General features: G+C 36.8%; 2 protein-coding genes across 3 annotated transcripts in view; both read right to left on the bottom strand.

Annotated features, from left to right (window-relative positions):
* The window catches only part of RIN3 (Ras and Rab interactor 3), an 85,124-nt gene extending 84,186 nt beyond the window's left edge, over positions 1–938 (bottom strand). Inside the window, exon 1 of the mRNA XM_039346981.1 lies at positions 390–938. Within this exon, the coding sequence (XP_039202915.1) occupies positions 390–424 (35 nt within the window). The 5' untranslated portion in view covers positions 425–938. The remainder of the gene's footprint in view (positions 1–389) is intronic.
* Positions 939–6,413: 5,475 nt separating this feature from the next.
* The window catches only part of SLC24A4 (solute carrier family 24 member 4), a 123,207-nt gene continuing 104,336 nt past the window's right edge, over positions 6,414–25,284 (bottom strand). For both annotated transcript variants that reach the window (XM_039346979.1, XM_039346980.1), the window contains exons 13-17: positions 22,576–22,742; positions 20,412–20,526; positions 17,561–17,673; positions 16,597–16,662; positions 6,414–15,173 (exon numbers count right to left, since the gene is read on the bottom strand). In XM_039346979.1, the coding sequence (XP_039202913.1) occupies positions 15,021–15,173; positions 16,597–16,662; positions 17,561–17,673; positions 20,412–20,526; positions 22,576–22,742 (614 nt within the window). In that variant the 3' untranslated portion in view covers positions 6,414–15,020. The remainder of the gene's footprint in view (positions 15,174–16,596; positions 16,663–17,560; positions 17,674–20,411; positions 20,527–22,575; positions 22,743–25,284) is intronic.

Raw genomic sequence — 25,284 nt, 5'->3', positions numbered from 1 at the left:
AGCCACTTCTGGTGAAATGATGGGAAAAATAAAGCCAGTTTTCCCCCCTCTGGATTCATAAGTACGTTTTGCTTTAATTCCAAACATCAACCATGAGGGTATAAAAATAACTCTCTCACATCCCTTCGCCTTCATTTCCTCTCCATTGTAATTCTCCACACACCCTCCCTCCCCCCACTGCAGTTGTTTTAAATCGGCACTCGCTGAAGAAAAGGCTGTGAATGTTATCTTGGAGCCTGCACTTCTGGCGCCTCTACGTAAAACCAGCCAGCGATCATTCAAGAGATACAAATTCTCCAACAGGCTGCCGGAGGCTGAGAAGGGAGGGGAGAGAGAAGCACCTTTCCTTTGGGGAAAAAAAGTACCGTTATTAAAGTTTCAGGACTCACCCGCTTCCCTCGTTTCCCATCGATGTTTTCATCATTCCAGCTAGAATCTGAAACTTCTCCTTTCAGAATCCTTCTCAGTTTTCTTTGTAGAGAAAGTTATACCTTGGCATTTCCATCAAAACTTTCACGCTTCTGGACCGACCCCCCCCCCATTAAAAAAGAAGAATTCCAGATGATGAATTCCTCACCGCTTTTCCTCAGCGCTGTTTCGATTGACTCCTAAACGCTCTGAAAAGAGCATGATCTTTTCTTTTCTACTTCCTGTATTTATGTGAACAGGGGCCGTCAGGAAGAGGCAGTCCTTGGTGGTCAAGGGTGATTTGTTTTCTTTCCTCTACTTTTTTTTAAAACAGGCCCATTTTTAGTCATGAACTTTAACTCTGATGGTTAAAGGCAAAAGGCCTGTGATGATTAGTCACCAACTCTGTACCTGCTTTTTTCTTTTAAGTCAGAGGAATCCATGAGTTCATCTGTTTTGCAGGTACATTATGGAGGAGAGGCTCTGACTAGGGTTTTGTACAGCAGAGCAGTGTCCATCTGCAAATTCCTGAGTCGTGTATGCAAGGGTGTAACTGGAACCAGATGGAGTCTGGAAGCCTTCATGTTGTTTACTTAAGGCCTGTGAGAATCGAGTACTTAATGTTGGGACACCATTTTTCCAATGAGGGTGCATCAAAATATCCTGGGCTTGCTATTACATGATGAACTAGTATCTCATTAGCAAAAGTCCTGATCTGCAGCCAACTAACATTTTTCTTTGGAATGTATGATCATTGTTCTGAAAGCATTACACAACCTGGATGACAGAGAAGAATGAGCCACTCTCATGTGCCAAAGGCACTTGCCCCTCCCCATCCCTATAAAGCTTTTTGAAGTCGTGTGATCATCTTCCTGACCACTAACCTTGAAACATTATTCAGTGAAGCAGTAGAAAAGAGCAAAGAACAGCATTCACTTGTTCCCATCCTGAATCACAGCCAGTCCCAATATTTCATTCCCCAACTCCCACAAAAGGGAAAACAATATAGTCTTATGCATTATGCTATCGGATTCTCACTGTGGGCCTGGTGCTCTTCTTTAGTTGTAATTTAGCCCCAGCCTTGCTTCCATAAAGGCTTGTATGAGATCCTGCCAACTAAAGTATTGGATAAAGTTGGTCTCTTGAGATGGTTCTTTGGCCCAATATAATCTTTGTTGATAATTCCAAGAATTATTCTCAGACTTGAATTATTGTGGCTTATCAATTCAATTTTTGATGATGTCAAAGGCTGAGAAAGTCTTCCTAGAGATTAAGCAGCAGGTCCTTGGCCTAAACAACTATGGAATAATAAGAGCAAAATTCCTCATTATTAGAAATACAGGCTCTATGATGAATCTTACTAATTACTTTTTATAAGAGCCTTAAATTCTACTCAAATGAGATTTTTCATTAGCCAAAGTCAACAATTTACCATTGATGGCACGAAGAACCCTGTTTGGAAGATGGGATGAGGCAAGAATTCCCACCAATAAATCAGCACCTTACCCCACCCCTAAGCTATCTGGAGTTTCAGGATTTCAAACAGAAAGATATCCTTTAGTGCAGGGGTGTCAAACTCAATTTCACTGAGGGCCACATCAACATTGAGGTTGCCCTCAGGGGGGTGGGTGGGTGTGGCCAGGGTGGGTGCAGCCTACTGGGTAGGCGTGGATGGAGTGGGTGTGGCCAGCTCTACATTGTTCACATCAAGGGTGATTGTGGGGGCCTGGGCAGGAGTGGGACAGATTTGAGGGTCTCTGGCAGAAGGGGGTGGGACCAGGGCAAGCACCAAGGCATGGTCCATTTCTTCATTCTCACAAAGGGTGACACTTCCCCAACATGCACCCGGGGGCGGGGGTGACGCAGCAGGGTCTGGTTCCTCGCTGTTTCTAGACGGCCTTGTGGAGCTAAGACTGAATGTGTTTCAGCACAGATGGTCACCACAAAATTGTACATTGTCTCCCGACCAGCCTGGGCCAGGGCCAAGGCAGTGGGGCCCAGTCCCTCACTGTTTCCAGGTTGGCTTTGTAGGCCACATGAAACCACGTTGCGGGCCACATCCGGCCCCCAGGCCTTGTGTTTGACATGTCTGCTTTAGTGCAATTTAAAATATCCTGCAACTATACTGGAAATAAATTGAATTAGAAAAGATGGAGGATCACACAAATAAAACGATAAGACTGTGACAATGAAAAAGCTCTGTGAAGAAGTAACTCTAGACTTCCTTTCACTTGATAATTTGATTCCCATCACCATCACGTTGTTATAGCCGTCTCTTCCACAAAACGTAAAATGTAAAAAAAAAAACTTTTCTCTCTCTTGTTCTTCAGTATCTCCGTCTATTTCCCCCATCTTGATTAGATTCATAGAGCATGCTAAGGCTAAAATGTGGTTTGTTAGTTTGTGTTTCACTGGATCCCTGAACTCAATCAACTTTTAGTTTATTGCGGAGTGTACTGATTAAACTCAAGTGTGTGCTTTGTGAATTCAGAAAACCAGTATAACCAAGATTTAGCATGCTGTATTAACAGAATCACAATCTGATATGAATATTCCAGAGGAAAAAACTTACTTCATGATCCCAACAGGACTTTACAAACAATAATTAAACCAGTCAAATGGGTTACTTTGGGGAGAACTGCCTAAGACAGGACACACTTGCAGTTGAGAAAATTATGCAGACTGTGAATGGCTATCAGTTCAGGAGGATCAACACAATAAATGCCATAAATCTATCTCTCCATTCCTTGCTGCACAAATACATTTGCACTTAACATCTTCCACGCTATCTAAGAATAGGTCAGCCAAGAACAGATATGGTCAAGGACAACCTGAAAACATGCAAGTGAATAAAATAAACCACAGATCATGCCACGTCTTTCCCCGTGGCCCACTCATTGTATCCTGTAACAGCGTCCTCATTCTGGAAGGCTCACAAGGACACACATGCTCATAGTTTAATCTTCTGCTAAATGATTCAGAGCACAGTTGAACCAAATGTAGAGACCCATATCTCCCTGAATGGCAAGCCAAGTCTCCTGCCTTTCAGTGTTAACACTTGCAAGACAAATTTTGTAATATACCTGACCAAGGCAGTTTTTCCAGTTCTTTCAATACATTTTGTATAGTGAGACAAGTTCGGCAATCCTTCATCTCATCTCCAGCTGAGGATGATTACTCATTTCTATCTGTTCCTTTTTTCAGTTGTCCAGAGAAAAGTTCCCCTCTTCTTGTGACACAATTTTGGCCTTGGATTCAATGTCATTCATCATTGTGGTTACCATTGCAGTTAGGGGCAGATCTGTTGCCTGTTTTAGGCTGGCACTTTCTTAGTTGGGTTGCTGGCCCTGTTTAAAACCAGGATTAACGTCTTCTTGAGCGAGCACTAATGTAAAGAACCAATTTATACCAGGAAAGAGAACCAGATTTTGCCAGCTATTAATTACTTCCATTAATTGCTTCCATTACTATTGGGGGAGGGGGGTGTTATAGGTTTTTCCAATGCTTATACCATTGTGTGTGTGAGTGTTTCACATATCCATTGCATTTCTTTGTTATTGCAGTGGGGCAGAGGCAACCTTTTGTCTACTCAATTTACCCCCCAGTTAGAGCAGCAAATTTATACCAGCATAACTATTTTGTCAGAGTAAAGATTGAAGGAATGCACTTTAATGAGGCCACCTGGTTCTATACAGTACCCACCCAGAGACTCTCAGATTTTAATTCAAAGTCCCAAGAAATATTGAGGAAAAACAATTTGATGGTCTATTCCAGGGGTAGGCAACCCAAAACACTCAAAGAGCCACTTGAACCCGTTTCTCACCAAAAACAAAACACCGGGAGCCGCAAAACCCTTTTGATATCTAAAATGAAGATAACACTGCATATATCCTTTTTTATCTTTATTATAAGTGTGTGTGTGTGTGTGTGAGAGAGAGAGAGAGAGAGAGTGTGTGTGTTTGTGTATGTGTGTGTGTGTACACACACACACACACACACACACACACACACATTAAAAATAAAAGTAAAAATATGACTCTTGGGAATATCCATACTATTAAAACAATGATCACCGAGAGAATGCTTTAAGAGAATAAAATTACATACACACATAGGTAAAAAAAAGGATATATGCAGTGTTATCTTCATTTTAGATGTCAAAAGGGTCTCTCTCTGTCTCTCTCCCTCCCTCCCTCTCTGCCCTTGGTCTGCCACTCCTCTTCCCCCACTCTCTTTCTTTCTCTCTCTTTCCTCTCTCTCTCCCCCTCCCTCTCTCTCTCTTTCTCTCTCTCTCTTTCTCCCCCCCCCATCTGCTGCTCACCTGGCAAGCTTCAAGTTGTTCTCCAACAATCTCAGGGGTAGGCAACCTCGTCTCTTTTATGACTCATGGACTTCAACTCCCAGAATTCCTGAGTCAGCCTAGCTGGGCTAGCTAGCTCTCTCCTGCCCTTCCTGCTTCCTGCAGAGACGCAGCAAAGGGAGGAGCTCTGCCCAGTAAGCTTTTCAGCTCCTCGGAGAACAATGTGAGTGCACTCTCTTTTACACATATATATACACACACACACACACACACAAAACACACACACACACACACACAGAGAGAGAGAGAGAGAGAGAAGCAGGGAAGCGCAATTGCCTCTCTCTGTCTCTTTCTGCAAAGGCAGAGGAGGCTGGGAGCCACAGGGGAAGGCTCAAAGAGCCGCATGCGGCTCCGGAGCCGCAGGTTGCCGACCTGTGGTCTATTCAGCAAATTTTGTTAAACTATATATTAGTTTGTTTGCAGCTTAATACAATGATCATTTTTTTAAAAAATGTTATTGGTGAGCATCTTCTTCAGCATAACAGAGGTCTTGCCATCATGGAATTCCTTCTAATATTCACCTGGTTTTCCTTTCTTTTAATTTCAGCTTCCTTTGGTTTTGACAAAGAGCAGGTTCTCCCATTTCACTTCTCCCCAGAGAAGCTTTATCTTGGAAGGTAAAGAGAAGCAACTAGTAGTTAAGAATGGACAGAGGCATGTAGCCAGGACCAATCTGTCTTCATGCTGCTGCCTCCCAAATCTCTGCCAGGCTCAGTTGTCTATCAAGAATTCATTAGTTCAGAATGGTGAGTGGAAGATGCTCTGTGTTTCAAGTTTTGTGTGTATGTGTTTGTGTAAAGCCCTCTGATATATTTGTACTGTAATGGGTCATCAGTGAGGATTCATTCTCCTCTGCCATAAAGATCTTAATCCAGCTGGGTCATAGATCTTTGCCAAATCCAGCTGAGAAGCTGAACTAGGACTTCTGTGTGTGGAGATCAGTGATTTTCTTCCAAACTCAGAGGCAAAGCTGACAAAGGTGGGGTTTTTGACTGGCAGGGCTACCCTTTATTCAATGCAGCTCTCATGGATTGACACGATCAAGAGGATATATCAGGAAGATATATTCACAGGCTAGCACAGATAAATCAGACCAAGGTGGTCATTCTCCAAAGCAGCATTGTATTGCAAGGCAAATTTTACAGCGTTCATTTTTTTAATTCAGATTGTGTAACTTCTGAATAACTATCTCATAACTTTAAGATCTCGTTTTACAGGCATTCATTTACAGTGTTAATCTAATGTGGACAGTACTAATCTAGTGTGGACTCTTTTAATTCTGGTGCTGCATTGCATCCTCTGATTCCTTAAAGCAGCCTTGACTTTACCGAAGTAATTAGCAAGAGTTAAGATTGGTCCTGTCTACAGTATAAAGATTTCCCTTGGATTTGATCTCATGATTACCTTGACCTTTTCCAGCCTAAGGCCATTTAGAAGAAGTAGACTATAGTTCTGATAATTCCTAGCTATGATGATGATGATGATGATGTAGTTTGTGATGAAAATGTTCTCCTCAAAATAATGTCAGCTTGTGAAAAAATTAATGATGCAGATTGCTTCTGAATATGGGACAACACTAAACAATAACGTGTTTTTCTTCTAAACATCTGAGTATACTTTTCAAAAAAAATTAACACCACTTTTCTGTTGTTTCTATACATTTTATTAACGGTGTACATAAGTATATATGTATCTCTTTTTCTTTCTCCTGGCAATACTGACTGCTAGGTTTATTATTTTAAATATAAATCTTCTGTTTACAGTAACTACTTGGTTCTGTCCCTTCTTCTCGCAATAAAAATAATCAATATTCATGCCAATATTGTCTAATAAATTATCACATTTCAGTTTTTCAATATGACATATAGATCTGTACAAAGAACCCCATATCACAAAAGCATTCACAGTGCATAAGGTCACAGTCATTGAAAAAATAAATAATAATTAGAACTCTGTAATTTAGTTTTACCAAGTTATCCTTTCTATTCTCCCAGCAGCACTATAAACAGTGTCTTACCATTTTTCTGGAGAAGTAGGCCCGTCATCACCAAGACTGGGATGAACAGGCTACAAATGCTCACTTGACAGTGAGATGGGTGGGATCCAGATTTGATAAATAAATAAAATAAAACCTCTCTGAATCTGGAATCATTCTGTGCTCGTGAAAGTCTCCGATTTCTCTCCCCCAACAAAGAGAGACTTTTATGGAGAATTTTAGCAAAATTCTAGGAAGAAGCCTATTGTTTTTAAAATTTTACACACATAGTTGATAAATACAAATTATATTCCTGCTGTAAATAACAATAATAGCAGCAATTCATTCCCTAAAAGGCCCTGGTTTTCTTTGGAGGATATGGCTCTACTAACATTTTTAAATTTCACCACAATTTTAGGCTACTAACGGTCAAGAATTTGACAGAATTTAAGAGGGCAATAGTCTTTTGGGGAAAATTAAGTCTCTCCCCAGGGACAGCAATGACTATTGTTTGTTTGCTTAAAGTGCTCTGAATTTCAAGACGGCCAGGGGAGGAAGGAATATGCCATGCATCACAAAGACAATGTACAGCACAAAGAAGAATCATCTGCATTGTTAATATACTTAAACCACAAAGGCCTTGCTTCCATTTATTGGTGCTTGGGGCTGGAGGCAAATGACAAAAGCAGTGTGGTCTGGTTGTCACCCAAGCTCTGCCCTTCTTCCACATATGTTGGAAAGCTACACACACTTATGAAAAGACTGGTCCTTTGTGTCCCTACGGTGCAATGCTGCTTTTGTCCTTTTGATGAAAACCTTCAGTCCCATGACATCTTTGTTCTTGGGCTGTGGTTTTTAAACAATCTTCCACAAAAGCAAGGATTCTTCAGAAGTTTATTTGATGTAAGTTTCAGAAGAGCAAATTAAAATATTGGAAAAAATACATAGTGCAAACTTCCCTGAGAATTGTTGGTTCTCTATTACCAGTCTACTTTCCATCTAATGTGCAGCTGCGGGAAAATTAGGGTGCCCTTCTAGTCAGAAATTCTCAAGAAGGTGTTAGAATTATTCTTCTAACAATGGTGATCTTAGAATTACAGGTTATCCACAATTTCCTTTCAGGTTTGCAGAAAGGGTTTTGATTAGATGAGAATATATGTAAATAATTCCCCTTCTTCTTTTCTGATGTCGGAAATTGGGCTCGCTATCAAGTTCAACCTTAAGGCTCGTACTGGGACAGAATATTTATTTATACATAAAATGCCTTAAAGGGGGTCTTTCTTAGTGCCTGCGCTTGGCAGGCAGCTATTAAAAATGCAGAGAATATAATATTTTTCTCAGTATAGAATAAGTTTACTAAGACAGCTCATGATTTTTCAAATTAAGTTTAAGATTTATTACTTTATTTAACATTCTTTGTTCACAACATATTAGGGCCCTTCTCACACCCTACAACCCCCTTCTCCCATCAGCCATCCTTCTGCCTCCCAATTCCAAATATCTGAAAATGGGTTGAGATTCATTGCTGGATTTGTTAATATATTAAGGATTCTCTGATAGCATGAAATTAATCTCTGCTGTTTAGAGGTTTAGAGATTACATGCAACTACCCAAACATGGCATTTTTAAGACAACTGAGCTGCATATATTATTTTCTTGCTAGATTTTTCTAGATCAGTAGTTTAGATCTTGTTTCCTTTTGTTTTGCTCTGTTGAAGTTAAATGGCACAAACATCAAAGCTGAAACTACTTAGCTTTTATATGTTGAGTTATTATCTAGATTTAAATTTAAACCAGCTAAAACAATTGAATTCAAAACAGCTAACTCTGTGGATTATGAGAGCCTAGCCCTAACCTGATTTACAGTGTGCCTGTATGCAATCCACTATTTTACTAAAGTTCAGGCTGCACAAATTCTACCACCTTTAAATATGGCAATCACACAGTTTGAGATCGCTTGGAAATGAAGGAGCAAAAGGAAGCCCTGTACAATTTAAATTTTAAGGTGCTGTAATTTTAATAGGGTCTTTGGTTCACATGGGTACAAACATTCATCTTCTGCTTAAAAGTATTTCTTGCATTAATATAAACACTTAAGACAGTATTTATAATTAAATACTAATCCAAAGGTCTACAGAAATCTAATATCTTCATTTTGATCAAACATGACAAGTAACTGAACATTAAAAAGAAGCAATAAAGACAAGTGCCAATTGTAATATTCCCAATGGGTGGATTTTAGTAAAATAAATACAGCTTTCTGAAGCACAGCCAGTATCAAAATGATTTTTAAAAATATATAAATGGAAATCTTTTCATAATTTTGTGTTTTAAAAGCCACTGAACAAGCTTTACATTATATTTTATTTTTATTAGCCACTATGAATGCTTCTTCAAGAAGCAAAGCAAAGCAGAACTCAAATCATAAATAAAATTGAGAAAGTTGTTGCTTGGATGTTATCATGAATATTAGAAATAATATAAAAAGAAACTTGGTATGACACCAAACGATAAATAAGTAGAAAAACTGATCAAATGATAAGTGGACCAACTCTCTTACAAGCTGACTTGCAATCCAGGATCAGAAGGCAGATCATCACAAGTCAGGAAAAGAAACACCACCATAAAAGCAAAGTTTGGTCTTGCAGTACTTGTCCAAGTTTGATGTTCTTAGAATTTGAGGACAATTTCCAAATGAAAGATTAGAGTCAGGCCTCTAGCAGCAATTTTCAACATAAAATAACAGCACAAAGCATTTTGCTTTGCTGATTATTTTAAGATAGCTGAGGGAGGAAACATACTGTTAGGTGAAGGTTTTTTTAAAGAGAGAATTGAAGTGGCTTGAGAGACAATTTCCCTTCCTTAATGCACAGATTTTTATTTTGTCCCATTTTGATTCTGTTGAAATTACTTCTTAATGTATCTATTCTAATAACTGCCTTGAAACTGATATGGAAGGATATACATTTCTGAAAGGAAATTAGAGAAAGGGGAAAAAAACTAAACAACATTCCACGTACTGGAGACAATAACAACAGGATATCTGTTTTCTTAGAAAACTGTCAAGGATGAGAGGAATAAAAATATCTGAATTCTGTGCTATTGAATATTTAGAGTAATAGGGCCATAATTTAATTAACAATATGGTGAAATGAATATGGTTTCATTGAACAGTGAGCTTTCTGTAATAAGTTCATCCATTGACGAGTTTGTCTTTATTGCAAGTAAAACAAGTTCTTTATGGTTTGTGAGAGAAAGTGCAGCAAAAGTTTTGGTATTACATTGTGTTGACAGGAAAAAAAGTCAGTATGTATTATATTTCATTTTTAGATCACTAATTGCATAAAAAATGCAAAGCAAGAATTTGAGACCGACTTGGAAATTCTTGACAAACTATTTGAAAAATATGGCTATACTTGGCATTTCCAAAAGCTCACAATGGTCTTAATCGTATGGATTGTTTGTAATCACATAATTTATTCTGAGAACTAAAGAAGAAAATTACCATATGTACTTTTCTTCACTGTTGTATATCTTTTCAACTTGGCAAATCGTATGCAGATGTGAAGGAGGAATAAAATGTATTGAGGGGACTAATGAGAATGAAAGTAGTTTGGCAACTGAATCAATTATTTAGAAGGTTGGTGAGCTCTCAGTTGCTGGAGTTCTTGAAGCAGAGGCTGTCTCTTGAATATACCTTAGTTCAAGATACTATGTGCCAAGCAGACAGGTGAGCATTACTCACCTCAATGGTTTTATATTTAAAGACATGACAAATATAATTATATAAGATCAAGCTAACTGTATTGCTATGTGTCTAAACTCTAAAAGGAATCAGCAATATAACAGACCAGGTACAAATCAACATCTGTGGGCAATAAAGTTTTGTAATCCAAACTAGAACTAAGGAGAAATTTTCTGACGGTGAGAACAATTAACCAGTGGAATGGCTTGCCGTCAGAAGTTGTGGGTGCTTCATCACTGGAGGCTTTTAAGGAAAGATTGGACAGCCATTTGTCTGAAATGATATAATGTCTCCTGCTTGAGCAGCGGATTGGACTAGAAGACCTCCAAGATCCCTTCCAACTCTGTAAACTAAGATTTCTTAAAGTGCAAAGATTTCTGTGTCATTTTGCCACCACTAGATAAGATTTATGCCTAGAATTTGTAGCTTGCTAGGGTATTATTAGGCTTATGAAATCCAAGGAAAGAAGCAGGCAAAAAACCCACATCTTTCATTTTCTAATATGATGAAGGAACTGCACAAGAATATTACACATCTTTTTGTATAACATGTTTTCACTATTCAGTCTTGTTATGGCTTTCACAAAAAAATATGAAACAGAAAGTGAATTACTCAAGGTTAAATATTGTTTAGAAGTTTCCTCTAATGCTAGTGTGCAAAACCTCAATTTTGCAAATAAGGAATATTTGGGGCATTACAGTGTTTATAATAATTTATCCAATCAAAGAAAAAGACAGAGGTATTGTAGTCTCACCTATGACCTCAGATACAGCGCAGTATAACTATTCAAATGCTTATACATTCTGTTCAGGAAGACTGTTGTCCCCTTGTGTAAGATATGCTGACAATGAAAAATGCTCAGCAATGCTTTTCCTAGGAATTATAGGAATTATATTTACAGAGTTGCTTACTTTGTATCAGACAGGATTGTATCCATTCTTAAACCTGATGTAAGTGGCCATTTACTGGCTCCTAGGGGGAAAAAATCCTTGCCTGTTATTTTTCTAGGCAAAGTATGTTCATTTCTGCCTTGCTTGTGCCAATCTTAGGAAGAAGAAAATTCTTCAGACACCTGTTGCTATACTAAAGCTGATTTGTGGGTTTCAGTTACTATCCCTATCAATACTGATATTAATTACAGAGAGTAAAAGAAGATTCAGAATTTTTCCCTTTGCATAAAATTCTATTTGGAATGAATGGTGAATGTTTTATATCAATTAACAGCATTTCTTTTGCAAAATAATCATATTTACACAACATTTTTAATATCATATGATTCTGGGCAATTTGAATGCATAACATCTATAGAAGTATGGGAATAAATAAATCAAAAGGTATGAGTGCCAAAAAAAATGCCCTTGAACCTCTCTCCCAATACTTGTACAGATATGTAACGCAGCCTCTGGTCTGCTTCAGATATACATACACAAATTTGATTATAAAACATCTCACCATTTTGCAACTAAATGTTGAGCAATTTCACACATTGTTAGGAATACCCCTAACCATGTGACTGTGATAGCCAGGTATAAAGAAATATTGTCATAGGCTGAAGCTATGCATATATAAATGTGCTCTTCATAATTCCACCTTATGGAAGACTGGCTTTTTTTTGCTACTGTAGCAAAGACATCTCGTGTGAAATAACCCTAAGATTGGGTTCCCTTGAGAATTCTTCTGTTTGTGATTAAATGAATCGAATCTCATGGCTCATTTATGCATCAGACAAGAGACTAAGGATTATATAACATTCTCTTTGATGCCTATTACTAAATTTATCTGCATTTTATCAGAGAGCAAGGCATTTAAAGGCAAGCTTTTTTTTCTCTTTCACATTCTCCCTTTTTTTCAAGAAGTATTCCTGTAATTACTGTGAACTCATGATATTGAGATCACATTGAGCTTGGCTTCATTACCTTATATTGTTATGTGAATTTGTATGGTTTTTGGCTTAGTGTAAATTCAACCACCTGGAATTTCCTTTGTTTACGACTGTCTAATTTGTTGTATGAATCCAATTGTTTGTGATTTAAATAATAAAATATTGGTTAGTGTGTGAATTAGGCAGCATGGGATAAAATAAAATTTGAGCTCTGGGAGAAATATTAAACTGTAGCAGCTTGAGTTGAATGCTTAGGGATTCATACTGGGAACAGCATGATTTGTGAATAGAGATATTGTTAATCTACGGGACTATGTCCCATACTCAATAAACTGTAAGTGATTATACACATTTTTAAATTCCTTGTGAAAAACTGTTCTGACATAAGTGCAATGCTCTGCTCTTTGTTATGCATGCAAAAATATATTTAATATGGTTTAAATTCAAATTTTTCAGCCATTCATTATATTTTATGTAGCAAAGAAGATTAAAAAAAAATAAATTATGTACAAAGGTAACCTGTGCTTCTAGAAATCTCTGCATTCTTCAGCATTTTAATAACGTTTGAAAAGTGGTAATGTTTGTGATGAATAAAATGGAATCTTAGAATTAACAATAAGACATGTCTGTGGTTTCCATTTCAACTTTTGGTATTTCTCATGAAACTTACAAATTGAGGCAGTGGGTAAATCTTGGGAAAGTTCATGTCCTTGTGTCAGGTTTTTCCAAGAGGAATATAGAAAGAGAAATGGGATTTATCCTATCTCAAATCTTCTGAAATTTATATTTTACAGACTGAATTTTCCTTTCCATTATATTCATAAATCCCCAAATATATTTTATTTGTGATATTCACTAGTGATATGGGGGAAAAAAAACAGATTATGGCTCTAGCAAACTAAGAAGTTAACTCAGAGATATTGACAACGTAATAGCAATGATTGTTATTACATTCTTGTAGATATTCTGATTTTTTGTTTCTTTCCATGCGGTTGGAGATTTCTTAAAGTGAAAATTTTCAGATTAGTTTTGTCTCAAACATTTTACTGGAAAAATAGTGAAATACGCAAGAGTTCCCAGGATCAGCTGACTCGAGATTGTCAAGGCTTGATGAAAGACTGAGCTTTTGACCAAAAGGGGATTCAAGTAAGTTATGAGGGAAATGACCTGTGCAAATACTCAGTGCTTTGAGAATCAATCCATACTGATTCAAAGCATCAGATTAACTCAGTGAATTGAAGGAGCATAAATAAAATACATCTAAATCAATTCACATTAATTGGGTATTTTCTTCACATGTGCAGATGCACTTTAAGGCCTGAATTGGTCCTAATAGAGTCCATTCCAATTGGAGGTTCTATTTGAATTGATTTAGGTGTCTGAATCAAATATATCTTCTGAAATAATTGAAGCATTTGCATTGAATCATATCTTATTCACACACCTCAGTAGAACATCTGTGCACATTGAACCACGTTCTATAATTATCTCAATGTACATGCAGATACTAGGTTTCCAAAAACTAGCAGACTTTTTTCCATATTCTGCCAGCCAGTTTTCATGCAATCCACCTTTCTGATTTAAAAAAAAGATAAAACTGGGGATTGTACAATTATTGTTTGGTGTGTGTGCACATGTGTGCACGCAAGCAGATAGATAGATAGATAGATAGATAGATAGATAGATAGATAGATAGATAGATAGATAGATAGATAGATAGATATACCTCCAAATTCATAGTTCATTTATGAAGAGTCGGAAGGCATCTCAATTATACACTTTCTCCTTAGATCATTACCATCACAATCAATTATTAAGTGCCCAAGGTTTTCCATTTTCCTCTAAGATTAGAGTATGCACTTACTGGTGCTGGTGCAATTTTCTAACTTGTCAACTTAATATTCCATATGTATTCTAGATATTATCCACTGTTCTTCATTGACTGTAGAAAAAAATGATCTTTTTCAAGCACAGATATTTATCCAGTTTGCCAAATTTTAAGTTCCATGATTTTTAGAATTAAATGATCATAGTACTATATTATCATTTTCCATCTTTTTCTTAGTAAAATTGTTCTAGCTTTCAAAAACATTTTAAAAAGATGATAAGTTACTATTGAAGATGATCTCATCAGCATCGTTGAAACGTCTGTATAAATAGAGCATTTAAAGAAGGAAAACCAAGGTTGTTCATGCATATATGCATGTAAGTACATGACAAGCTCATAGCTGAGATCTTTGAAATGAGCCAAAGTAGAATCTTGAATCTACTCTCTTTTCCTCTTCTTTGAAGACCCATCTGCCATCAAATGGAAAATGTGTTTCCATGGCAGACTTGATGTCAGTTTGAGATTGATGATGCTCGAACCAGAGCGGAAACTGAAACCATCCTTTAAAATCTCATACAAAGCTGCATGAAGTACAGCTGAATGAGGGTACCTGAAGAAGAAAGAGGAGGAGGAGGAACAGGTGACAAAGCTTTAGTAGACTTGAGCTTGTGTGTTGTCAAAGAAATATGTTCTTTCCTCCCAGGTAAATTGCTTCTAGATTAATGAAGCAGGGGAGACATTGAGTTTTGGAGTTGAAGTGTAAAAATGTCTCCTGACATTTATAGCAAAATAGATCCAAATGGCATGTATTGGCTTTACTTCTCAGTCATCTTGTCGGCACATTGGGAAGTTGACAAAAGTGAAGACATTAAACTCTATCAGTACTGAGAAACACAAGAAAATGGCATAGAGCGTGAGCACATAGATGCCCAATTTCTTATCAAGTTTCCATTTATTTAAGTGGATCCCGCCAACCTGTAAAAACATGGGGAATGAATTATTTAATATTGAAGGCAATATATATGCTATAGGCTAAAAAAACCACTTTAAATGAGAACTTCAAAAATCATACAAGGAAACTAATTTCCATGACCTTTACAACTGGAGAAACTCTAAATCCTATAATACAAAATGTTTGTGGAGGAGTTATTAGAAAGTCTATAAAAGGAAATGAGTGTTTTATGATTCACATATTTAACTGATTTTTTTTAATTAGGTGACAATCCAGCATGTTGCTTTAAGTGTTGTACAAATATCAAGAAATAAGTCTCCTGGGACGCTTCATGGATTTCAATTAAGAGTTAGTATAAAAAATTACTAAGCCACCTGAACAAACTAAGAGTTCCAACTGTTGTATTATACCAGTATCTGCGTAGCTTCACTCGATCATCTCTATTTTTTTAATTCCTCAAACTTTAATTTTATTCCATCCTTTTCCCCATTTTATCTGTTTCTGCAGGTTCTTCTTTATATACATATTGGATCTCAGTTTAGAAGATACAATAGCCCCATTTATTGTCTGTTAAACTGAGGATCAATCTTAGATGAACTGTATAGAATAAAAAAATAATATTCTCTTAAATATTCTTCTAAATATGAATAATTTTTATTGCCATAATATTGCCATATTATGAAAAAGAGATCGGACAACCAGTTTGGAATGGTATAAGATTTCCTGCTCAACTAGGGGTTGGGACTACAAGACCTTCAAGGTCCTTTCCAACATTTCTATGTTCTGGTGAGAGAGAAGTTCCCTGAGAGTGGCTCCAGAATGAGTCTGAAAGCTTGGAGGACTAAACCTTTGGTCCTGGATCCCGAGGATGTGACTGTTAAACATTGTCTGGTAAATCCAGGAAATCCAGAAATTTTGGCCCCATTTATGTCACTTAAGTAATTTCTCAAATAACATACATTGATAGGAGGACATCAATTCAGGTTCAACAGACAGCACATCATCTGAATGTACTGTTAAACCAAGGTTTTATTTATACATGCTTTCTAATGCACATATTTTTGCAAGTTTTAAAGCAATTCATTTTTCCAATCAAAGCTATTTTTGTAAATTATTTTTACAAATGTAAGTTTTTAAATAGTAGTCCCAAAGATGCTTTTTTAAGAGGCAACAGGACTTTCTTGTTTTTCTTTGAAGACGTTTCAGTTCTCATCCAAGAAGCTTTTTCAGCTCTTCAGTCAGACCTGGATGACTGAGAATCTCCATAGACCATTTTATATAGTACAATTCATTTGTAAAGTCTATTAAATAGCTATGTTGACTAAATAATAGTAGTACATTTTGCATAGCAAATATAAGTTAACTATTTAAAAAAAATCCCATCTCTTGATATGTTGTATTAATATGACTGGATGCAGAAATAAATTAATTCATCAGTTCACTTACAGTAAGAGCTACAGAACCCAGGAGAAGCACAACAGAATAAAGTAGTCCTTTGCTGTTTATCTTAACCTATGAAAATCAGAAAAGATAGATTTAAAATACTTGTCACATTTTAAGAATATAATCATTAGAAAACTGCTGTTTCTATATAAAGGGGGATTGTAAAACAATACACATGATTTCATTTCCAATGAACTCAACAGGCAATGTCTTACGAAAGACGTTTGCCTTTCCTTACAGAAGGAAACAGAGGTTTAATTTTGCAAAATACTAGCTTCAAATAGGTTTACTTCAGAGGGAAGATTCAGTCAGGAATCCAAAATGCAAAGGAAACAATTGAACATTTTTGAAGGGAGCACATTGGTTATGATAATGCTTTAATAACACTAGAGGATAATGATAGTCAAAGGTAAAGAATTAGTATACTGTATAACTATAACTATTCCTACTGGCCGTTGAGGAGGCCTTAAGAGATATAGTAACAAAATAACAAGAAACAATTAAGAGATTTCATGAGATAGTATTGGTTCCTTCTGGAGGCCCCTGAGAAATCTAAAACAAACTGCAGAGATCTATGTGTACTATACATGCTTCTGAGGTGTTCTGCCATTTTATTTCAGGGCCACCTGTAAGCTTGGAGGAGAAAGAGGAGAAATAGTTTTATGAAATTTTTGCTTATAGATTTGCCTGAAAATCTCAATATTAAGGGTACCTTTTCTGAATAAGGCCATGTTGCAATTGGCACAATTCCAATATGGTCTTATTTCAATTTCCAGCATAATTGACCATTATGGCCAAAGTCTAGTTGAGAAGACTGGGACCTCTTGTCCTAGCTCACAATGCATCTACAACTAATCAAGTTGGGGAAAACTGATTTCAACTAAACCATACCCAAACAATTGTTTTCTTCAATCATATTTTCTGTGACAAAAACTTTGAACAGTTTTATTTACATCTGGATACATACATATGAGCCATAATGAACCACCATAGTCTGTAAGCCCCATGGTATTCCAAGCCCCACAAGAATGTCAAATACATTGCTTCCAATTGTATTGGACACTGCCATGTCACCTAATCCTGAAAAATAAACATTTCACAATTCAAACCATTTTGATTCATACAATGATTTATTTTACAACAAGCAAGAAACAGGGAGAATAAGCTTTCCTCCTCTACTAAGAGGCCTCATCTAGAGGTAATGAGTGTAGGCCATAAATTGGCCAGGAATCCCTACAATAATTCTTCACAGAACCAATTATTTTGATTGAGGGAGAGAAAGGGCAAGTTTAGGTATAAATGGGCTTAAAAGTATGTTATAATCCTGAGACATTCAAAGGGTCACATTATATTTGGAATCTCAAAATGTAGCTTAATAAAATTAGTTCTATTTAGCATGCTGAGGTTTAGATTCTCACAGAGAACAAGGGGGCTCTTCCAATATTATGGAATTCTGTGTGGATTCCTACACAAAATGACACACCCCTTCCAATGTAATGATCCAATGAATTCTAATAATTTCTGTGGGGAATTTTTTTTTTTTTTACAAATCTCAGATTTGGCTGTTGATTGGTAAAGCCCCAATACAAAGGCATTTAAAGAAAAAAATGGATAAAATCTAGTCTATTTTAACTCTTGAGACTGGAATAACAAGTTGATGGTGAATTGGAGATTGCAGCATTGATAAATTAATCAAATCCATAAATGGATTAAATTTTCATGAAACATAAAACAGAGATTTCTGATTATTGGACGACAGCTCCCACAGTTTATTTTTACTGAAATATTTTTAAATATCTGAGATTTAATCAATTGAATCAACACAAGATTAATAATATTGAAATAAAACACCCTTTGTTTATATATTACATATGTGTATGTTTAAAGCAATATTTTTTTTAAAAAAAATTTTTTTAAAGAAAGGAGGGTGCTGTTTTAAATTGGTGTTTGTGATTCAAACTTTACATGTGAATTTGCATTACAAATAATAGATACAGAATAAAATATTGAGAAGGCTGGTACCCCCTTATAAAAGGTATACTAACACCTTCCTCTCTTGGATATCTGTATCAATATATTTCTCTCCTGAATATTTGAGATATTTTTTAGTCAGTCCAAGAATTGTAAATAATTTAGTTGTGCTTTTCGACTAAAATGAATGGGATAATGGGAATTGTGGAGCATTGCATCTGGATCACCCACAAAGGTCTTTTTCAAAAGGCAAATGGATATTCTTTGTTTTTCCTTGAAGACATTTTGCTTCTCCTCCAAGAAGCTTTTTCAGTTCTGAATTTCTTCATTTTAGAACTGAAGAAACTTCTTGGATGAGAAACGAAATTTCTTCAAGGGTAAACAATGAAAGTCCAGTGGCCTTTTGGAAAAAACATCTTTGAGACAACCATGACCTGGATGACTGAAAATCTCCACAGACATCAATTTGTAATTTTAAAAATGGCATGAATGTTTAGGCTCACACTTTCACTAAGACAATTTTACGCATTTCCAAAGTATAAAACCATACAGTGGTTTGTAAGCAATTTCCTCCTACACAGTATTTTCTCTCAAATGTCTCTTAACACACACATATTTGTATGCAGGTTTTGTTAATCAATTTTGCACACATTTTAATCAGAGGACTGTAATTCAAAATTAAGAAAAATTGCAAAAACTGAAGGATACCTGCATTCTGATTCAGATATTAATTTAGGCAATTCAAATGATATTAGCCTGTGTTGAAACCTGAATGAAATGAATGTGATCTTAACAATCTCAGCCCCATCTCTACAACAATAATGTAGGAGCTCTGCTTAATGATGTGGAAAACAAGCACAGTCCCAAAGGTGCTTTTTCAGGAGGCAACTGGACTCTTTTTTCGGTTTGAAGACATTTCGCTTCTCATCCAAGAAGCTTTTTCAGCTCTGACTAGATGGTGGGGAATGGAAGGATTTATATTCCTTGCAAATAGCTGGTCATCTGCATTATTTTAGAGCAGTGGTTCTCAACCTGTGGGTCGGGACCCCATTTGGGGTCGAACGACCATTTCACGGGGGTCGCCAAACAAGGCTGTCCGCCATTTTTTCCCCATTTTCTTTGGCCACGCCCCTGACACCTGGTGATGTATAAGTGGTTGGGGGTCACCACAACATGGGGAACTGTATTATGGGGTCGCAGCATTAGAAAGGTTGAGAACCACTGTTTTAGAGGGTCCTTGGGGTCATCTGGAGCAGAGGCACCCAACTTTCTGGGCACCAGCGACTGGTTCCGTGGAGAGAGGTTTTTCCAAGGACCGGAGTAGGTGTGGCTTTATGTGCTGCCTGCATCCCACGGATGGGGCTTTGCTTGTTTGTGCGGACCGGTTGCTGGCATGCCGCAGCCTGGTACCGGTCCACGGACCAGGGGTTGGAGACCCCTGATCTGGAGGATTATTTGTGTCCTCAGGGTCACCTGAGTAATGCAAATGGGTGTGGAACTTTCTGGCTGCAGGATGTTTTGCCCTGTTCCTATAGTCTGCAATGTTTTCTGGAAATCCATTCATATTCCTGCACCATTCGTGAGTGTTCATCCCAAAGTGCAGCCAGAAGGTTCCACACACATTTGCACTACTCAGATGACCCCAACGACCCTCTAAAAGAAAGCAAATGACCAGCTGCCTGCAAGGAGTATAAATCCTTCCATTCCCCACCATCCAGTCAAAGAAAAACAAGAAAGCCCAGTTGCCTCCTGAAAAAGCACCTTTGGGACAACCATGACCTGGATGACTGAGAATCTTCATAGACAAAACAAGCACAGCATTTATCTGAAACCAGTGCAGGCCTTACCTTGCCTTGCTACTATTAAACTGGCCATGCAGTCTGGTACACTAGTTCCTGCAGCTAGGAAAGTAATGCCCATGATAACATCAGGAATCCCTAGAGTGTAACCAATCACTGTGACCTGTGCAACAAAGGAAAACAAGTTGATGAAAATAATAGAACATCTTGACTCTTAGACCATCTTTAACTGCTTGAGCAAGTGGGTGTTAAATGAACCAAGCTAATAAACACAAGAATTTCTATGCTACAACAAATTAGCAGCCATAAACTATGTAGAACAGATTCTGAAATCTAACATCTTTTATACATGTTGGATTTCAACTTATACTCGCAAAGGTCATGCCTGCTAGCTGTGACAGCAACTCTAGACCAATATCTTGAAGATGCCACACTACAGAAGGCCAATCCTAGGACACAGTAAAAATGCTTTGCAGCTTCTGTTTTGTATATGTATTGACGTGTTGCCCAGACTACCATCTTGTAATTGTCATGTGATTCTTTTTTTTTACATTAATTTTTATTACATTTATATTTACAGGGTGTTTTTATGTTCTTTATTTTGAGAACTGCCCAGAGTCAATTGGAATCAAGCAACATTAAAATCAAATCAATAAAAACTGAGGAGAAAAAAGCTGAGGTTTTCTTTTCTGTTTCACTTTTCCTTTTCATTGTCCAGTGAATGTGCATATTCGGAATGCAGAAACTCTGCATGATCACAATCTTTACTTAGCTATGTCTAAACTGGTTCCACTGGAACTTCAAAATTTCAAATTATTTATCTTCAAGTATTTTTTTTTCTCCTGTATGAAGCAGAAACCTAAAGAAAGCATAATTAATGTACAAGACTAGTAAAATTTGAGTTCAAGTCCACACTTTGTCATGAAGTTCACAGGGTTGACTTAATCAGATTAATCCCAATATTATATCCAAATTTACCTCATGGGATTTACTGCTTTGAGAATTAAATTAGCAAGAGATGCTTGTGTATGCTGTCCTGTGTTTCTTGGATTAAAATAGGATCAATGAATTGGTGTTAATTGTGAGTAATATGACACAGCTTTCCTGATAGGGTGCTCCATGGGTCCATGTCTGGACTCTAATTCTAAGAATTCCTAACAGCATGATAGATAGATAACCTTTGTTGTCATTTTTTTACTGTGGGCACACTGGCACACATTAAAAATGAAATTTTGTTCCTTGCTCTCAAAAGTGTACACATAGATAATACACATTTAAACATTCTATATATAACACATATATAAACCTATACCCCTACATATAAATAACATATAAATATTAATCACTGTCCATCTTGAATACATAGTGGAAGGAGGAAGCTTTAGAGTTCACAAGGTTAATACTGTATGGAACAAAACTGTGACTGAATCTGGATGTTCTGCTTTGGATATTATGGAGCCTGCTCCCAGAAGGTAACAAGGAAAACAGGTTGTGAAGAGGATGTGTAGTGTCCCAGACAATCTTGCAGATCCTGCTCAAGCAATGCTTATATGTTATGTCCTGGATGGAAGGGAGGGAACTGCCAATGATATTTTCTGCCATCCTCACCACTCTCTGCACTGCAATAACTGTCTGGGCTTTTTTAGAATTTGTAAATCTAGCATACCCATAGGACACCAGATTGAGATTAAGACTAGATGAAATGACAAATGGTAATCCAATGAATAATCACACCACCAACTCTGAGAAAAGAAGAATCTCCACTTGTCCTTGGCTGAAACCCAAATGTGGCACTGTGACACAAGATTTATTTTTCCTAGTTATTGAAAAAGAAGCTAATCAGGTCAACACTACAAGTTGATTAACACACTGTCTTAACAGGCTCCAGAAGGCTAGGTGAACTGGAAGGCAAGATATGGCATTTTCCAGTAACATAAATATTTGCTAGGTGTTTTAGAAAAATGAACAAAGGATGAAAAAAGTAAAAAAAAAGAAAAAAAGGAGGAGGTTACGTTTTAAGTATCACAATTGTTCCTTTAAAATAAAAGAATTATTTGAATGCTGATATTGCACACATCAAACATTTCCTTTGCTGTCTTTCAATTAGATTTAAATAGTAATGTTCTTCATTACTATTGCCTTTGTTTTCTCCCTAACTTCATAAAAAATGTTATCTTAATCACCCCCCCCCCATATCTTTGCAATCACTCACCATCCACACCATAAAGTAGGAAAACAAAGCAATCCATAATGTGGAAAAGAGAAATGTCACCATGAAAAATTTTTCCCAGCGTGGCTTGCTGCAGTTTGGGATGGTGAAAAAGAGGAGAAATATCAGTGGCCAGGTCAGGATCCATTTGAGTTTTTCCATTTTTCCTTCTGAAGAGCAAAAGAAAAGAAAAGGGAACCAGTTTGTCGATGTACATTGCTGTTATGTACTAGAATACATTAGAAGGAAATAAAGCCAATATTATAGTTGTGCATTTTAGCAGAGAGGAAGGTACAGGAAGAAAGTGAACCCAAATTCTATTCCCAATTTAGTGGAGTTTGCCTGGGGAGAGGGACAGCATATCTGAATTGTGCTACATTCATTGCTCTTGTTTCTCAGACAGCAGTACTTGAAGCAAGAATATCTTGAAAAGCATTCCCAAGATGGTTGGGATTACAGGCAGTCCTCGATTTACGACAACTGAGCCCAAAATTTCTCTTGCTAAGTGAGACATTTGTTAAGTGAGTTTTATCCCATTTTATGACTTTTGTTGAAATGCTTGTCAAGTGAATCACTGCAGTTGTTAAATTAGTAATACGGTTGTTAAGTGAATCTGGCTTCCCCATTGACTTTGCTTGTCAGAAGACCATAAAAGGTGATTGTCAACTTCTGAAACAAACCTGACTGAAGCCATCTTTGTCGTTCTTAGTTGCCACACAGGTTGGGAGGAGGGGGAAGGAAAGTGAAACTATTGCTAGACTAAACACGGAGTGGTCCCGTGAGAACCAAGGTCATCCCACAGGTGCTGAAAGTCGGAGAGGAGTGTCACGGAGCCCACCAATTGTCCTCATTGAGTAGCGGTGATTATTGGCCTAGTAGGGGGTAGGGAGTGTTACATTTAATTATATTAAATCCATGTGGGAATTTTAGAGTTGGTTTTACTTTGGATCATGCCGATATTATGTATCCAATAAACATGTTCTTTGAGGAAGCTTCAAGCCTTGGAGTTCTGATTTGGCTGGGTTCATTAGTCGGAACCTTGACAGTGATCTCATGACCCCATAACATCATAAATATGAGTCAGTTGCCAAGCGACTGAATTTTGATCACATGACTATGGGGATGCTGCAACAGTTGTAAGTGTGAAAAACGGTCATAAGTCACCTGTGTAACTTCGAACAGTCACTTAATGAACTGTTGTAATTTGAGGACTATCTGTATATGAAGAAATATAGTAGCCAGATACACAACCTCAGTCTTCCCTCCATTTTCCACATTTATTGTGAATCATGTGTTTTCTTTACAAAAACTGTTTAACCCTTTGGGCTTTGAGATCCAGAAAAGTATAGATTTCATCTCTTTTTTCCTTAAATCACAATTCTTAAATTATTATGTTTGGTCACACAATATGATTAAAATATATGGTTGGTCACACAGTCAACCATATGTTTAGATTGGATTTGGCATTTTTATCATATTATTATTATTACTACTACTACTACTACTGCTGCTACCGTTATTACAGAAAAACTACTTAAGGTACTCTCAGTCCTAACAAGCAGGCACCAAACAAAAACACCCACGGATCCTTTAAAAAACTATGTATTTAAGCCATTTAATAGCCATACTGAAGATATTTGGAAGAACCTAAAAATAAATGTTTTGGAAAAACAAAGAGAGAAAAAATTGTAATTGTAACGCAGTTGCAGTTTCAAAGGAAAAGAATGCCACAATTTGGAGTGATATAGAAAAAGGATTCCTCTTCCCAACTAATGGTCCTAGGAAGAGAGAAACTTTTCCAAGATGCTTGCCAATCAAGGTCATAATATCTGGCCAGAAGAGGCAGTCCTTTAAATAAGCAAACCTTCTTTAGGATGTTAAAGGGTATTTAGGATGTTAAAGAATAAAACGAGTAAGTATTCTAAAATGAGACTAGGAAATAAACAGCAACAAAGGCAAAACTTTCATTGTAGGATTGATAGGATTTTGTTATAATTTGCAGGCTCTTCAAGGCAAAGTAAAACCATCTAATGAATGAACAAATATATCTTCTACTGGTTAACTCCATACATAGACTGAGGTCCTCTTTTTCAAGAAATGCCTCAATTTGCCATTGCTCGGGGAATAGCATTGCTCTGAGAATGCTCCACAAAGCAAAGTTGTTGCATTCTTCACAATGCACAGTCAGTTGCCAACAGAGGTTGCTACATGTACACATTGTACCGGTATGTGCAAAGGCTTTTTCCAAATAATGGAAGAGTCCCAGAGTATTGGCATGAAACATTTCAACAAGGCAAATAGGATAAGAAAGTTAAGGTTGACCCGAGGACAGAAAAGCCCTCTTCAAGATAAATTGTAGCTTGATTTAAATGAAAAAGAAACTATCTTGATGTTGAATTTAGTAACTGCAGCAAGGTTATTAGTAGGTTTATACTGGAAGAAAGATTCTTTGCCTACTTTAGAAGAATGGACATTTAAAGTATCTAGTTTTGCAGAAATGGCAAAAATTTCTGCTTATTTAAAGGATCATACACAAGAAAGATATATCATTGTATGGAGAAGATAGATAGATTATATTCAGAAAAAGTATGGAATTAAAAAGTTTCATTTATTTTATGAATGAATATTATAACAAATATTATAGAGAATTGTCTTATAGGTTATGGAGTTAAAGGTTAATTATGATATTTTCTTTTTTCTTTTCTTTTGTCT

Source organism: Crotalus tigris, unplaced genomic scaffold (genome assembly GCF_016545835.1).
Source record: "Crotalus tigris isolate CLP2741 ecotype Arizona unplaced genomic scaffold, ASM1654583v1 scf7180000018040.1558517, whole genome shotgun sequence".
NCBI lineage: Eukaryota > Metazoa > Chordata > Lepidosauria > Squamata > Viperidae > Crotalus > Crotalus tigris.
This window is presented reverse-complemented; position numbering and strand designations above follow the sequence as displayed.